Genomic DNA, 16,064 nt, shown 5'->3' with positions numbered 1-16,064 from the left:
AGTATTATTTAAATAATTTCGACAAGTTATTAAATGCTAAAGAAACATGCTAATAAAAATCCTAATCCTAACCTCGTTGGTTTGTTTTCCACTGTAGGACATTTTCTTGATAGCCACCACCTCTGAAGTGCGAACATCTCGAGCCTGTGAGGAAAATATAAGAAGCAGTAAAACATGTTCAAACACATTTCTTAATAAGTGACCATGCATATGACTCCTGTACGTGTTTTTAACCCTTTAATGGTCAGCTCAATTATTTGATGTAGCTTACTTCAAGTCTAAATACTTGGGTATAGCTGCTCAGGTGGTGCAGCGGTAAAACACTAGCACACCAGAGCTGACATTTCGAACTCGTCTGTTCGAAACTCAGCTCTGCCATCCGGCTGGGCGGCTATATGAACAATGATTAGCTGTTGTTTATACAGGGTGGAGAGCCGGAGAGGGACCTCATAACTGATGCAATTACAACCTCTGCTGGCTGGTTGACGGCGCCTGCACAGAGTTGAATGATAATGTGGACAGGGTGTGGCTCTCCGCACACAAAGCTGATCCGCATATGAACTCATCTCGTGCAGGTGAAAAGATGCAGTCGGCCACAGCACACGTGTCGGAGGGGGCGGAGGGGTCTCGCTCTCCTCAATCAGCAGTGGGGATCAGCATCAGTAGAGAGGAAGCGTAATGCAATCGGGTAATTGGATACGACTAGATTGGGAGGAAAATTGGGAAAAAATGCAAAAAAAGAAATACTTGGGTAAAAAAATAAACTGTCATTAAATAATCTTGTTTAGGACGTATCTACTCCTTGGCTGATATGTGTTAAACTAAAAAATATTGGTAGATGGTTTAAAGACAACAGCCTTTGTGTCAACTTGAAGCTAGCAGCTGAAAAATCAACCATGAAAGGTGCATCATTAAAAACACTGTGTACACTATTAAAAAAATATTAATTGTTTGTTGTTGGTATAGCCTCAAGAAACTAAGCGCAAATAAATAATTATTTAAACATTATTTTCTCGGTGAGACCATTAAAGGGTAACACTGTAATACTGTGTTGTGACGTAGGGGCTGCATCATCTTTTTTTTCCCTCCTGGGACACTTACGAAATAAACAGCGCCGAAGCTGCCATGGCCAATCTCTCTTAGGTCGGTGAAGAGCTTCTCGGGATCCTCTTTGAAGAAGAGCTCAGCAATCTCGGGGTCCTTCAGACTCCCCGCTCTAACAGCGTTGGGCATGCTGGGTAGGGGCAGGGCCTGGGCCGCAGCCACCAGGGATTATCTGGGTCTGCGCCGTGACAGCCCCCAGAGATGGCTCATCTGCAGGACAATGGCCTCATACAGTTTCACACCTAAACAGGCACAGGCACAGGCACACACACACACACACACACACACACACACACACACACACACACACACACACACACACACACACACAGATGATAAACAAGTGAGTAAGTTGGGACATTATAAAAATGCAAGAAAAACTAAAATCTGTGATTTGTTAATTCTCTTAAGCCTTCATTTAACTAACAAATGTATAGAGAAAAAATTCCCAATGTTCTCAAATTCAACAAGTACTCCAAAAAAAGTTGGGACAGAAGCATGCTTATTGCTGTCCTACTCCTTTACTCCTTTTTAAACTTTGTAAACTGAGATTTCAGCTACTCAACAGTCTGTGGTCACTGTTGTCTGATTCTCCTATTAATGATGCATCAAACATTTTCAATATGAGACAGTTTTGTACTACACTTTACGCAATAAACTTATCTTGCCATGTCCCAACTTGCCAGCATTAGATTGCAGTTTGGTTTATTTTTACAAAATACAATAAAGTAGGTCAGTGGCGCTCAGGTGGCGCAGCGCACCAGCACTGAGATTCTGAACTCCAGAGTTCGAACCTCAGCTCTGCTACCAGTCAGCTGGGCCCTTTAGCAGGCATAATTGGCAAGTGACTGCAGCAGACAAAATTGGGCATTTAAAGTCTGCTGGGAGGGTTAAAGACCGGACTAATGTGGGTGGGTCTTCGACGCTGCGTAAGGACCTTGGTTAGTAGCCTGAGGCCACTGTACAGGAAGTGAAGGAGAGCGGGGATCAGTGCATGGCTCTACGCATGTGAATACTGGCCTCATGCGCGAATTCACCAAATGTGTGGGCGAATAAGAAGGGATAGTGTACTGCGCACGAGTCAGAGGGAGCGTGAGGCAGGCAAATATACCCTCCTCGGACACGACCGGAGTCTCCAGCAGCGGAAGATGAATTGACTACGCTAAATTGGGAGAAAAGGGGAGAAAATGCATAAACAAAAAAGCTAAACTAAATAAATAAATAAAGTAGGTCAGCAAATACATGAAACATTCTTTCCGTTCATTTCGTCAGTTAAATAAAGGTTTGAGAGAAGTAACAAATCAAAGATTCTTGTTTTTATTGCATTTGACAAAATCAGACAAAAAACCTAATCCATACAATTTGATTTATTTATACAGTATACTTGCAATGTGCTTCCCACCCAGCTCTAATCAAGCTAAAACAAGCTCACAGGCAGCAGGGATTGTCTGGCACTGCCTGATCTACAGGGTGGACAGGAATGCCATCCCTTTCACCCAGAGAACACTCCAATCAGCTCCCAGCTCTCAGGGAGCTGGGAGAAAAAAATCAAAGAAATAAAGAGTGACAAAGTTGAGCAGTGTTTAATTTTCGTTTAAGTAAATTAAAAGCATTGTGATGTGGTGGTAGTAATAACCAGTGAGGAGAGAAAAAATTTAAGACTGAGTACACTTGGCAATTCCAGACTTGGTTAATACAGTGGATTGATTCTGGTCTAATTTTGGAAGGGGCTTGATCATATTACATAGATCACCTATATGTTTCCACGCAACTTGCTTACATTTCTGAGAAAATAATGTCACAAGTTTAAATGTAGGCCACCACATGTTACCTTTTATATAAACCCATATAGTACAATAAAAGTCTACCATTGACATCTCCATGTTTGTTTAGACACAGTGCCAATCAAAATGAGTTAAGGCAACAGCTGCCCAACAGTGGCAGTTAAGCATTGCTGGGATTTAAGTGCTCAACCTTTGGATCAATAACCACTGAAGTGACACAAACCCTGAGTACTATGTCTTTCTCACTTTTTAAGCTGCTTGTGCAATGACTAGACAGTCAAAAGAAGAAAATAATCAACTGTCTTATTTTGTACATGTCAACTAATATACAGTACACACATGGTTTATCAGTACTGATCTGATTGTGAAAGGAGAGGGGTGTGTTACCCTTTCCAACTGAACAGCTGGGCCAAATATGTTCTGTTGGAGTTGGAAGGCTGTGGAATATTAGGGATTTAATCTCATGATCTTACAGTGATGGGGTAAATGCATAATGGTTGCACCATTTAGAGACAGTATTAAATAATACCATTAGAACCAAACGTTCTGTGAGCAACACCAATAACGTTTTAGGATTCTCTACTATTTTAACACTATGGCAAAATAAGAGGTGTATTTAACCACACTTATTAATTTCTGAAATGAACTATTTATTAAACTATATTTACTAGATACTTTTATTTAAAAAAAAAAAACATGCATGCAGCCATAAGGTAATTTACTGATTTACTGCAGTCATCAACAAAGTGATCTTCAATTAAGTAAATTAAACCATATACAGTGGTACCTTGTTTTGTTTGTTTATTTGGAGTTTGTCATGTTTTTCATGACAGAAACGGTAGTTACTCATTATACAGTACAAGGTTCATCAGTTCACAAGGTTATATCGAACACAGTCATGGACAATTTTGTATCTCCAAATCACCTCACGTCTTTGGACTGTGGGAGGAAACCGGAGCACCCGAAGAAAACCCATGCAGACATGGGGAGAACGTGCAAACTCCACACAGAAAGGACCCGGACCGCCCCACCTGGGGATCGAACCCAGGATCGTCTTGCTGTGAGGCGACAGTGTTACCCACTTAGCCACCGTGCCGCCCCAGTGGTACCTTGTAACTCAACACCCCCCTAAACTCAAAATCTTTGAAACTCAACGCCTCTCCTGTGCATATTTACTTCGAATTTAATGTCACAGACTTAAATGAAGGAAAGTACAAACTTACTTCCTAATTCTTTACTTGCTGTCAGTTTGTGGTACAATTATAGTAAAAAAAAAAATTCAAAGCTGTTAATTTTGACATTCATACTCAGGGGCATTAGGTGGGTCAGGTTTCATATGTAATCATTGGGCACAAGGCATGAAAACACCCTGGGCCCCACCCCCACCTAAAACATAACCTGGTCGGCCCATAGCATAGCTGATATTCGAATCCTCAGCGGTAGTGAACTAGCGGAACAGACAGCTGTGTCACCTGAGCTCCTTAAACAGTTTTATGTTAATACATTTAAGAAATTTTGTCTTTATGTTGTGATACTTTATGTAAAATATTTAAAAAATAATTTCTTTGGGCGCCCAGGTGGCGTAGCGGGATATTCCACTAGCACACCAGCGCCGAGATTGTGAACGCCCCGGTTCAAATCTCGACTCTGCTACCGGTCGGCTGGGTGCCATCTAGCGGGCACAATTGGCAGTGCCTGCAGCAGACACAAATCGGCCACTGTGTCTGCTGGGTGGGGAAATGACTGGACAAAGTGGGTGGGGCCTTCAAACACTGTGCTAGAAGGCGTCGGAGGGCACGCGAGCAGCAATATACCCTCCTCAAACGCAATCAGGGATCCACAGCAGCGGAAGACAAATTGACTACGCTAAATCAGGAGAAAAAGGGAAAAAAATAAAATAAAAAAAGAAAAAAATAGAAAAAAAGAAAATAAAATAAAGAAAAATTCAGAGGACTGAAGACTGGCGTGTCCAAGACAGTGATGCCGGAGTTTTGCAGTGTGGAGTTTCTTTTTGGTATGAGTGGTATACTAAGCAACAATGACAGATGACCAAATGCTGAGTGCACCGTTTGTGCAGAACAACATGTTCTTCTGCTGAGATCTCCGAGTGAGAGAGAGAGAGAGGAAGTGTGGAGCAGACACCCAAAAATTACAGCCACAACACTCATAGTGCTGTCATTCCCACCAGCAGTCCCGAGACTTAAAAAATGCATGAATCATAATCATATCACACAAAATCACAAACATATCACACAAAATAATAATTACAATTTTATTACAGAAATCATGCAACACTATCAACCCACTCCAGCACCTCAGTCTGTAATAATAACGCTGCACTGATGATTCATTCTAACCATTATTATTTTACATAGAATTACATTCCTACTATTTATATAGTTACAGTTTCATTAGTAATGCAAATGGTAAACACCCCCTTAATTCTCTAACCAGACTGTGTAAATTATAGGTTAGTTACCAGGGCTGGGTAGTGCAGTCAGAAGAGCCATGCCTTACAGCCAGTCCTCTTCTCAAGCCTAGCTAGAAAACACACCTCAGTTTCTATAGCAACAGCATCCACTAAACTTAGTGCCCAGTACCAGGCTCTCTCACACAGCATGTGTTAGATACATGCATGCTGACTGACCGACTGAAATGAGGAGAGGGAAAGAAAGAGAGAGACAGAGACAAAGATGCACAGTACCAACTACCCTTAGGTTTAGGCAAATCCTTCCCAGTACAGCCGGCATTTGCTAGGGTTTACCTTAAGATTTTCTGTTATTCAGTGCAATATAGAAGCGACTTAAACAGAAACATAAAAAGCTAGTGGACGGTGTTGCTTCTACCATTTTCTACATAGTAACAGTCTTCTGACTAAACATCCTCTAAAACGTCATATAATGTGTCAAGTCATTTTAATAGGCAGGTTCTTTACTCAAGCAGATGTACAAACAATTCTTTGGTAAAAGGTAAAACTACAAAATTAAAAGTATGATGTTTGTTTTGTTATTTAAAAAGTATATGATTAGGCGGCCCGGTTGGCGCACCGGGATATTCTGCTGCCACACCAGCGCCAAGAATCTGAACACCCCAGTTCGAATCTTGGCTCTGCTACCGATCGGCTGGGCACCGTCTAGCGGGCACAACTGGCAGTGCCTGCAGAAGACACAAAAAATTGGCCACTATGTCTTCTGGGTGGGGAAATGACCGGACTAAGTGGGTGGGGTCTTCAAACACTGTGCAAGGACCCTGGTTAGCGGATGGAGGCGTCTGTGCACAGGCGTAAAGAAGGGGTCCGCTTGGACTGCGCATGCGTTGGAGGGCACGTGAGCAGCAATTTACTCACCTCAAACACAATTAGGAATCCACGGCAGCAAAAGACAGATTGATTACGCTAAATCAGTTGAAAAAAGGAAGAAAATGCATAAATAAATAGAAAAAAAAGGCCACACCAGTAAAAGGTGGCACAGCAGTAAAACACGCTAGCACACCAGTGCTGGGATCTCGAATACATCGTATCAAATCTTAGCTCTGCCATCCGGCTGGGCTGGGTGGCTACGTGAACAACGATTGGCTGTTGTTCACAGGGTGGGTAAGCCGGACCACGGTTCTTCATAACTGGTGCAATTACGACCTCTGCTGGCTGAGTTGGGGAATAATGCTGATCAGGGTGTGGCTCTCCATACACAAAGCTGATCCGCATATGAACTTGCCTTGTGCAGGAGATAAGAGGCAGTCTGTACTGATCACGTGTGTGACAGTCTCGCTCTTCTCAATCAGGGCGGGTTTCAGCTCCAGTAGAGACGAAGCATAACACAATTGGGTAAAAATTGGACGTGCCAAAAATCGGAAAAAAAAAGGACAAAATGCATAAAAAAAAGTACATGATAAATAATTAAAATAAAAAAGTAACTGGATTTCCTCATCAAGAATCAATAACAGGATCTAAAACATGAGTTTCATTTTAAACCTGCAGTGGCATCTTGAGGTCTTTTTTTTTTTTTTTTTTTTAACTATGACGATTAGTGACCTCACCTGTTACATAATTTTTTGTAAGGCCTTCCTAACAACGTCACACACGTTCACTAGTTTTCGTGTCTTTTTGTTTATTTTTTATTTATGTTTATTTCCATTTAGGGTCAAATGAATCCATACATGTAATATAGGCATTTTTCTCTTATTTGAGGTTCTGTGATGTGCGCAGCTTAACACAATGGCGAAACGACATGGATTGTCGCACGAAGACGTTCTGGCGTCTTTAGGTGACCTTAGTGACGTCGACAGGAAAACCAAGTTCATCGGTAAGTTTGTGTGCGAAAAGTACAGCAAGTAGTTGTGCAACCAATGCCAGCAGTAGAAGTTTGGCCTACAGTGATGTAAAATAAACAGAAACTCACACATGAAGTGTTGTGCAATATTATTTGGATTTTGTAATAAATTTTTTGTATCTGTATCTGACAAATACCTCTAAGTACAAACCTTTGTTGTGTAATATAATTTGTAGAAAAATAAAAAAACAGTGTTGTTTTTTTGACCCAATGGTACTGTCAACGTAACTTTTTCCATGGTACCAGGGCAGGGTTAAACTGATTATATTAAAGGATTGGGGGCTGGTTTCTTAGCTGATGAAAATGCATGTTTGTGCAATAATCAGTCAAAACAGTTTGTGTGTGGAATTAACCCTGAAGCTTTGTAGTCAACTTAAATCTCAATGCTCTGAACTGAATAATCAATTACCCTACATATGCAAACCAATCGAACTTGGCACTTAATGACATGCCCTGATTAAAGCTGTCTGATCCTAAAATACAAAAACACTGTTTCATTCTGTTCCTTTTAAAATGTAGTGAGCCAAAATAAGAGTAATTTATCTCATTTTATTCTCAAAGTTGATGTGTTAGAAGCAGGAAAAATGGGCAAGCGTAAGGGCCAAATTGTGATGGCTAGATGACTGGGTCAAAGCATCTAAAAACTGCAGTTTTTGTGAGGTGTTCCCGGTCTGCAGCGATCAGTATCTACCAAAGGTGGTCCAAGGAAGGAACAGTGGTAAACCCGCGACAGGGTCATGGGCGGCCAAGTCTCACTGATGCACGTGGGGAGCGAAGGCTGGCCCGTGTGGTCTGATCCAACAGACGAGCTACTGTGGCTCAAATTGCTGAAGAACTTAATGCTGGTTCTGATAGAAAGATGTCAGAATACACAGTGCATCACAGTTTGTTGCGTATGGAGCTGCATAGCCGCAGACCAGTCAGTTAGGAAGGTGGTCATTATGTTATGCCTGACAGGTGTATACCCAATAACAAATACTAAATAATAATTCTTAAGTACAGTCCATTCAGTCCATCTCTGACTTAAGTAAGCCTGAGCTGTTTAGGCTCAGTATTAAGGCACCTAAAGCATTGCTTTGCATAAAATGATGTTAGTCAAAATTTACCCCCTATTTTTATTACCAAAAACTGCCATAAAGTTGAAAAAATTTGCTCAAAGAGCATAAACAAACAAAGGTTAAAATGAAAATATGTAATAAAAGTCTGTGTTGGGAAACTAATATTGCACAATTCTATAATAGTCATCAACTTTAACATGCCTTGCTAGAAAAACATGGAAATTGAACTTGGCAGTTCAAGATGACGTGTACTGCAGTTGGCTTATTAAAGCAAAGATTCATGTTCTGGTGCTGTGGAACAGCCTGAGATTAGAATCTGCTGGGATGTACTACTGCCACAGAATTTTAATTTGGACTAAGCCAGAGGTTGCCAACCAGTTTGTCAGCTGCACTTTTTCAACCTAAATTATCTGTCTCTTTTGAGATGATAATGCTAAACGTTTGTTATTAAAACCAAACTTTTGTAATAAATGGGAAAACTTTATGCTAACATTTCCATCAGTCTCATGAATAACATGCAATGGCAACACAAAGTCGTGGTTGGGAAACCCTGGACTAAGCCATAACTCCAGAGTAAACACAGATGCAGAAGTATGGAAAGGTTGGTCTTATTAATGATGGAGACCTCATTTGACCCTTTCCATGTTAAACAGACTGTGAATCAGGTTTAACTTTCTATTTCTGTGTACCGGCCACGCCCTTCTTGATCTCATAGACCAGTTTGTGTCTAGGTTTAGTCAAACATTAAAGCATATGGGAGTGAGCTCATTCCAAAATAGTGTTTTGTTTGTTGCTTATGCTTGGCTTTATGCCCCCCCCCCCCCCCCCCCCAACACACACCCATACCCACCCCACCCTGCTGGGAGCGGCTCAGATGATCAGCTGTACAGACACAATGCTGAGAGCCAAAGACTGATCTGATGCATTGGTCACAAGACTAGTCCATGCTCCAGCCTCCCACTAATTCACCAGCTGCCTCACTCCCTGGCACTGAGTTTCACTCGAGCACGCACACACGCACACACACACAAACATAGTGCAGCCTAGCACGTGTCTTAGTTACCTATACACTTCCCACAGTAACAGTTGTGCCACACACTAACAAAGACAGATTTTTAGTAATTTTTTAAAATAAATTAGAAATCAATTGGCAACTACAAACTCAATTCAAAAAAAGTTAAGGTGGGTAAGTTAAGATGAGTAAAATACAAATAAAACAGTCATTTGTAAACTGTCTTTTACAGGTATCTAATTAAAAACAGCACAAAGATGTGATATTTACTCTTTTACTCCATCAACTGTTTTTGCAAATATGCTATTCCTAATTTAATTTCTGTAACACTTCTGTAAAACTTGGATACAAGCAAGAATGGGTCGAAGTTTGCTAGCCTGCAAAAAAACTGCATGGTAAAACAGTCCAACAGTTTAAGAACATTTGTCCACACACAAATCCCATTGAGCTGCCGTGGCAAGACCTTAAACAGGCAGTTTATGCTGAAAAAAATCTCCAATGTAGCCAATTTAAAATCACTCTTTAAAGAAGTGGGCCAAAATTCCTTCACACAAGACTTATCACAAGTTACTGCAAACGTGAGATTGAAGCTGTTACTGCCAAGGGTGGCAATAACTTTTTCACATGGCTGATACAGGTTTTGAATAAATCTTTATCATTAATAAATGGAATAATCATTTAAAAGCCACATTTTGTGTTGCCTTCATTTTATTTCAAATTAACTGCAAGATCAAACATTATATATAATAAATTTGCAACAATTTGCACACTGGGCGAGGACATCACTGTATCTGCTTACTTTTTCAGTGTGCAAGAGCAGGACAGGATTCCATATCTTGTATTGATTCCAGGACCAGGGTTGCATGCTGTTGGAAGTTTTACAACAGAGATTGCAAGCTGCCAAATATTCCTGTTCATGTCTATTTATTTATTTATTTATTTATTTAAGTTTTAACGCCATGTTTAACACATTGGTGTAATTTAATGGCAGTAATAGGTATTATGTATGTGTCTTCATATTTTGGTCCATATTATATGTTCATTTTTATTTTTATGGTTGCAAGGTAGGTTAAAAGTCTTCTTGTGTTGTCTTGTGTGAGAGTCTCTTTGATAGTTTCTGGCATGTGTGCTTGTTCTCTTTCTTTAGTGTATTTTGGGCATTCTATCAAGATGTGTTTTATTGATATAGGTGTTTGGCAGGTTTCACAAGTTGGGGGGTTTTCTCCTTTTATCAGGTGTTGGTGGGTTATTCTGGAGTGGCCGATTCGGCACCTCGTGTATATGACGTGGTCTATGCGTCGTCCCTGATGAATTCTTGGCTTGGCATTAACGTTTGGGTTCCTGTTCATGTCTAAAATTTGCTTTAAGCTCAAACACCTGCCAATCTGTCCGTGTTTTTGCATCATGGGTTTTACAGGGCCCTAAACCAATATCAATAAGGGAGTTAAGTAAGTACTAACAATATCTGCAGTATTCTCAAAATATGCACCCTACTAATAGGCCCTACTAAATGCATGAGAAAATGTGATTCAAAAAATTAAATTTTTTAAGAAATTTTAAAGAAAAGTGCCACATTTAATGGCAGTCATTAAATAACACACATAAACTGAATGACAGAATAAATGGAAGCTGCAATACACATCACAGCCTACCTAAATAGTTAAATTTAAACCTAGAACATCCAGTGACGATGCGAGGCTCCAGGTTCGAAAATCCTCATTCCTATTTTGATACACCCCCCTCTGCGTCAACAGCATTGGTTGGGAGTTTTCCAAACTCAGATACCTGAGTAGTGTTTTTAGCTTTAGACTTCAACATCTTGGACATCTTGACTAACCAATTGCTAACTGAATTGCTGTAGGATTGCTAGAAAAATGCTAAATTGTTAAACACAAACCTTACATTTTGAATTTCACAGCAAATTGCATATTACATGGGAAAAGGCTCATTTCAAGGTTGGTGACACGATTTTCACAGCCGTGAATTAGGTAGGGTCTAAATGATGACAAATAGTACAGTATGATGATATTAGCAAGCGTTTCAAGTCACCACCAAAATTAATATTATACAAACTACAATACAAATGATAATTAACATTTAATCAACAAAAGGATGCAGAATACAGAAACAACAGGGTACTTACAAACAGCCTCACTTCAGACCGGATGTAGGATCTCTTATAATTACATTAAACAAATGTCCAAATAAATAGCTTATGTGATTAAAGTCTATGGCATGCCAGCACACACATGGAATGCAGCAGGACATGACACCAAAAGAGGACAGGAATTGCTTGTGCGTGTTTAAGCTCCTTCAGTTTTACCAGTAACAGGTACAAACTGTACTACAAATCATTTCTTTAATTTAAAGTCAGCACGTCTCCACCAAATAGAGGAGGACGCTCAGACAAGCAACTTGCTCTCAATCTTCTTTCAACTTTGTCTGATCAGGTTGGAAGGCATGTTTATCTGCACTGGTTTGTATTGTTCTGGCAGTAAAGGGCATGTCCAGTCTTTATACCTGGAACTACTGAACACCCTGAATGCACCCTTGTGAGTCACAGGGTAATAAGCCACTGCACCTGTGTTGATGAGTTTAGCTGAAAATAGTATCATGATGTCAACTGAGGTACTTCAATGAGGAAATATAATGCTCTGAATAAAGATAAAGCTTTCCAAACATACATGAAGTATCATATCAGGGCTTATATGCTCAAACTAAAAATGTAACTTTGTACAAGTAAATCTCATATCTCTGGATTTTTGACCTCTGGCTGGGAAAAAAAAAAACACCTCAATTGGGACTTTCTGCCAGGAAAGTTTTTGAATATGATGTCATGACCGCTCACACCTTAAAAATAAAAACTTACTAGTATTTCTTCCAAATAAATAAATGGACAAAGCAGTTCGTTACATACATAACGTGTACTATAATCTATTCATAAGCTTCTGGTGCTTGGACAGAATGAACAAAAAACAAGCTTTAAATGAGGTATCTATTTATTACACCTCAGAGTTCCTACTTTCACTTTTGAACAAGTCTAAAACAGCATGACTTAGTATCAGGGAACCTAATAGCCTAAAATGCTGGATTATGGCCCGGCTATATGATGAAGTACGCTGTATGAAGTTACCTGTGACCCAGTGAGCTTTAGCTTTTTCATTTATTCAGTTATACAAATAGCTTTCTATTGGTGGTTAGTTTGATAAAAGTGCAGTTCATTTTGTATTGACTTAATGACAAAGCCTTGTGGGTGAGGGGTAATTTTACTCACACAGGACTTGATTCATTTAACTGATCATAACTGAAGTTTGTAAGTAGTTAACAAGATCGGTCATGTGAATACGGTTCAGGTTTGTATAACAAATCATCTTTTTTTAAGTAATGTACACTTATTATTAGATATAACTAATCAAAACAACTTAATAAAATAGTATGCACTGCCTTATACACCACACTTGCCAATTTCCATATTTGTTACTGATTCTTACTATGTGTAACCTACCACCTGGCTGAGACTATCACACGGCCACTCCAACATGCACAGGCTCACCTACCGCATCCTTTCACCTGAGAGTGGTGGACTCAAAGAGAATGATATAGTGGCCTTAAAACCCTTTCGACCAGAGCATCACCTTGGATTTGAACTCCACATCTCTGAGGTGGGATAGCTGATTACACTTTAGGGATAGCCCTTTTTTTTTTTTTGCAGATATTTTTTTTTATTATCAATATACAACAATTAATTATCAGACAAACAATTTTATTTTGACAGATTTATTTATTAGGATTTTAATGTCATGTTTTTACACTCTTTGGTTACATTCATGACAAGACATCAGTTTACAAGCTCAATTTCAAACAGTGACGGACAATTTCGTATCTCCAATTCACGTCACCTGTATGTCTTTGGACTGTGGGAGAAAAACAGAGCTCCCGGAGGAAACTCACATTCAGTTTACAAATTGTCTTGGTAGTAATATCTGATCAACAGAGACCAACTAGTGATGGTGGACATTTTAACATTACAGTAATCTAAAACTGTAACATGTACATCAATATTAGGGCTAGAACTGGTTCAGCAATCTGAACTTAGACTTTAAACATACAATTTTGGTAGCTAGCAGTCCAATAAAGCAAAATATCCTACTTAAGACACAACTCGTATCTAGAGATGGAAGTTATCGATCAGCTATGTATAGGTGATTTTTAATCACAATATGCGATCATCGATCGGCCGATATTTCTCCAATTTAGCCAATCCCGAGAGCCGTTCGCGAGCGGCTAAAGAAACAGTTTATGGTGTTCAGCTGCATGTGCGGACAGAAAACATGTCGTCAGTCTGGCAGTTTTTTACCGAATATGACACAGACTCATCCAGGGCGTTTTGTACAATTTGTAAAACCAACGTGTCTCGTGGGGAAACCAAAAGTAGTGTTCTGTTTTTTCGATTTAATTAAAGGCTACGTTTAATTATTGCAGTATTGACTGTTCAATTTACTGTTTAAAAACAATTCGAGTTCGTTTTAAAACAATTCAAGATCTACATTTAATGGTTGCAGTTTTTCGTTTAAAATAACCCAGAGTCTGCTTTTAATGACTGCAGGTTTGACTGCATTTATTTAATTTACTTTTTTCGTTTTAAATTAATTAATGGTCTAAATATAATCATTGCAGTATTGGCTGTATTTGTTTGATTTACTTTGTTTATTTACTGCTAATTTTGTTAAAGATATTATGCTGTTTCACATGAGTTGGTAATAGCCAGTTTAGACCATGTTTCATGTCTTGCTTGAGCTAAAAATTGCATGTTGCCCTGCCGTGGCATATAGCCCCACCCTCGATCGGTATCGGATATCGGCCGATCGAGCTGAAAGGTGATCGGCGATCAGAATCGGCCTCAAAAACGCTGATTGTCTGATCTCTACTCGTATCTTGATGCTTCTCTTAAAAACATTTGCTAATATGATGAAGTAAAATTTTTTGATATTTTGGGGCATCAGACAAAATATCTAAATCATGTTTGCTAAGAAATAAGACATATATGCACAACTGCAGTCTGCTCTTCTCATAATGAATACCCAAGACATCAGGTGTGCACATTTCTGCACAAAACCACTTTCTGGAAACACGTGCAATGCATATGTGGCGTTTTCAACACAGCAGTAAATTATTCACATGAAAAGACATAATAATAATAAAATAAAAGAACATTTGAGTGCTCCACCCCAGCAACAAGAAACTGTATGTTTAGGACTTTTATTTCTGAGAATGTAAGCATCAAGATAAATCGGTACCATACTTCTGTCTGAAAGATGGCAAATAAAGAACTGAGAACCCTACCAGATTACAGATCCATAACAAACTAATTCTGCTGCCTGATAGAAACAACACAGCTCTTTATGCTACTCAGTGCTCTTGTGATGGGTGTTATCATATTACAAGCAAGAATTAAGTGACAACAGACAATCATTTCAAGCCACATCAGGAATTGCTGTTAAATACTAAACTATTTAACCATTGATTCACTATCTGTTAATAAGGAATTTGGTATATTTATTATACAAATTCTATTACCAAGAAATACCAAGAAATGATTTCTAATGTTTCCACTTACCAACAAAAAAAATTGGGACAGATGCATGTTAACCACTGTGTCACACCACCCTCACTATTTATTACACTTTTCAATGATTTGGGAGCTGAGTATAATAATTGATACTTGCTTGACAGAAGACTGCAACAGCTCAACAGTCAGTACGATGCCTTTTTTTGTCATATATACATATACACCGATCAACCATAACATTAAAACCACCTCCTTGTTTCTACACACACTGTCCATTTTATCAGCTCCACTTACCATATAGAAGCACTTTGTAGTTCTACAATTACTGACTGTAGCCCATCTGTTTCTCTGGATGCTTTGTAAGCCCCCTTTCATGCTGTTCTTCAATGGTCAGGACTCTCTAAGGACCACTACAGAGCAGGCATTATTTAGGTGGTGGATCATTCTCAGCACTGCAGTGACACTGACATGGTGGTGGTGTGTCTTTTGCTGGTATGAGTGGATAAGACACAGCAGCGCTGATGGAGTTTTTAAACACCTCATTGTCACTGCTGGACTGAGAATAGTCCACCAACCAAAAATATATCCAGCCAACAGCGTCCCGTGACCACTGATGAAGGTCTATAAGATGACTCAAACTCAAACCGCAGCAATAGATGAGCGATTGTCTCTGACTTTACATCTACAAGGTGGACCAACTAGGTAGGAGTGTCTAATAGAGTGGACAGTGAGTGGACACAATATTTAAAAAGCTCGTTTTTTGAAAGCTGAAGTCAGAGCGCAGGGTCAGCCATTGCATGGCGCCACTAAAGCCGAGACGGTTAAGGACCTTGCGCAAGGGCCCAACAGTGGCTGCATGGCGAAGATGAGATTCGAACTCTCAACCCTTGGATTAATAGCTCAAAACTCTACCCACTAGGCTACCACTGTCCCCCTGTGACTGTCTGTGGTCAATGTTGTCTGATTCTCTTCTTTCTAATGTGCCAAAGCATTTTTAATAGGATACATCTACACTGCAGGCAGGCTAGGCAAGCACATACACTCTGTGAATACAAAGCTACACTGCTGTAGCACGTGTAGAACAAGGCTTGGTATTGTTTTGTTGAACTAACTATGGACTTTGTGGGAGAGGATGTCACCTAGATGGCAGCATGTGTCTCTCATATGCAAGTCACCCATGCATTAAACACTGATCCATCATTATTCCAT

At 39.6% G+C, this 16,064-nt stretch overlaps 1 protein-coding gene across 2 annotated transcripts in view; it reads right to left on the bottom strand.

Moving 5' to 3' along the window:
- Positions 1-16,064, bottom strand: part of taok1a (TAO kinase 1a) — a 63,220-nt gene that overhangs the window by 29,049 nt on the left and 18,107 nt on the right. The window contains exons 1-3 of one of the 2 annotated variants that reach the window (XM_063017121.1): positions 5,368-5,421; positions 1,102-1,346; positions 73-144 (exon numbers count right to left, since the gene is read on the bottom strand). In XM_063017121.1, coding sequence (XP_062873191.1) covers positions 73-144; positions 1,102-1,233 — 204 coding nt within the window. In that variant the 5' untranslated portion in view covers positions 1,234-1,346; positions 5,368-5,421. Of the gene's footprint in view, positions 1-72; positions 145-1,101; positions 1,347-5,367; positions 5,422-16,064 lie in introns of those variants that run through there. The other variant, XM_063017120.1, reaches the window with a different exon arrangement.

This window comes from Trichomycterus rosablanca, chromosome 20, assembly GCF_030014385.1.
Source record: "Trichomycterus rosablanca isolate fTriRos1 chromosome 20, fTriRos1.hap1, whole genome shotgun sequence".
In the NCBI taxonomy this organism is placed as follows: Eukaryota; Metazoa; Chordata; class Actinopteri; order Siluriformes; family Trichomycteridae; genus Trichomycterus; species Trichomycterus rosablanca.
The sequence above is the reverse complement of the archived record's forward strand: the minus strand, read 5'-3'. Positions and strand labels throughout refer to the sequence as shown.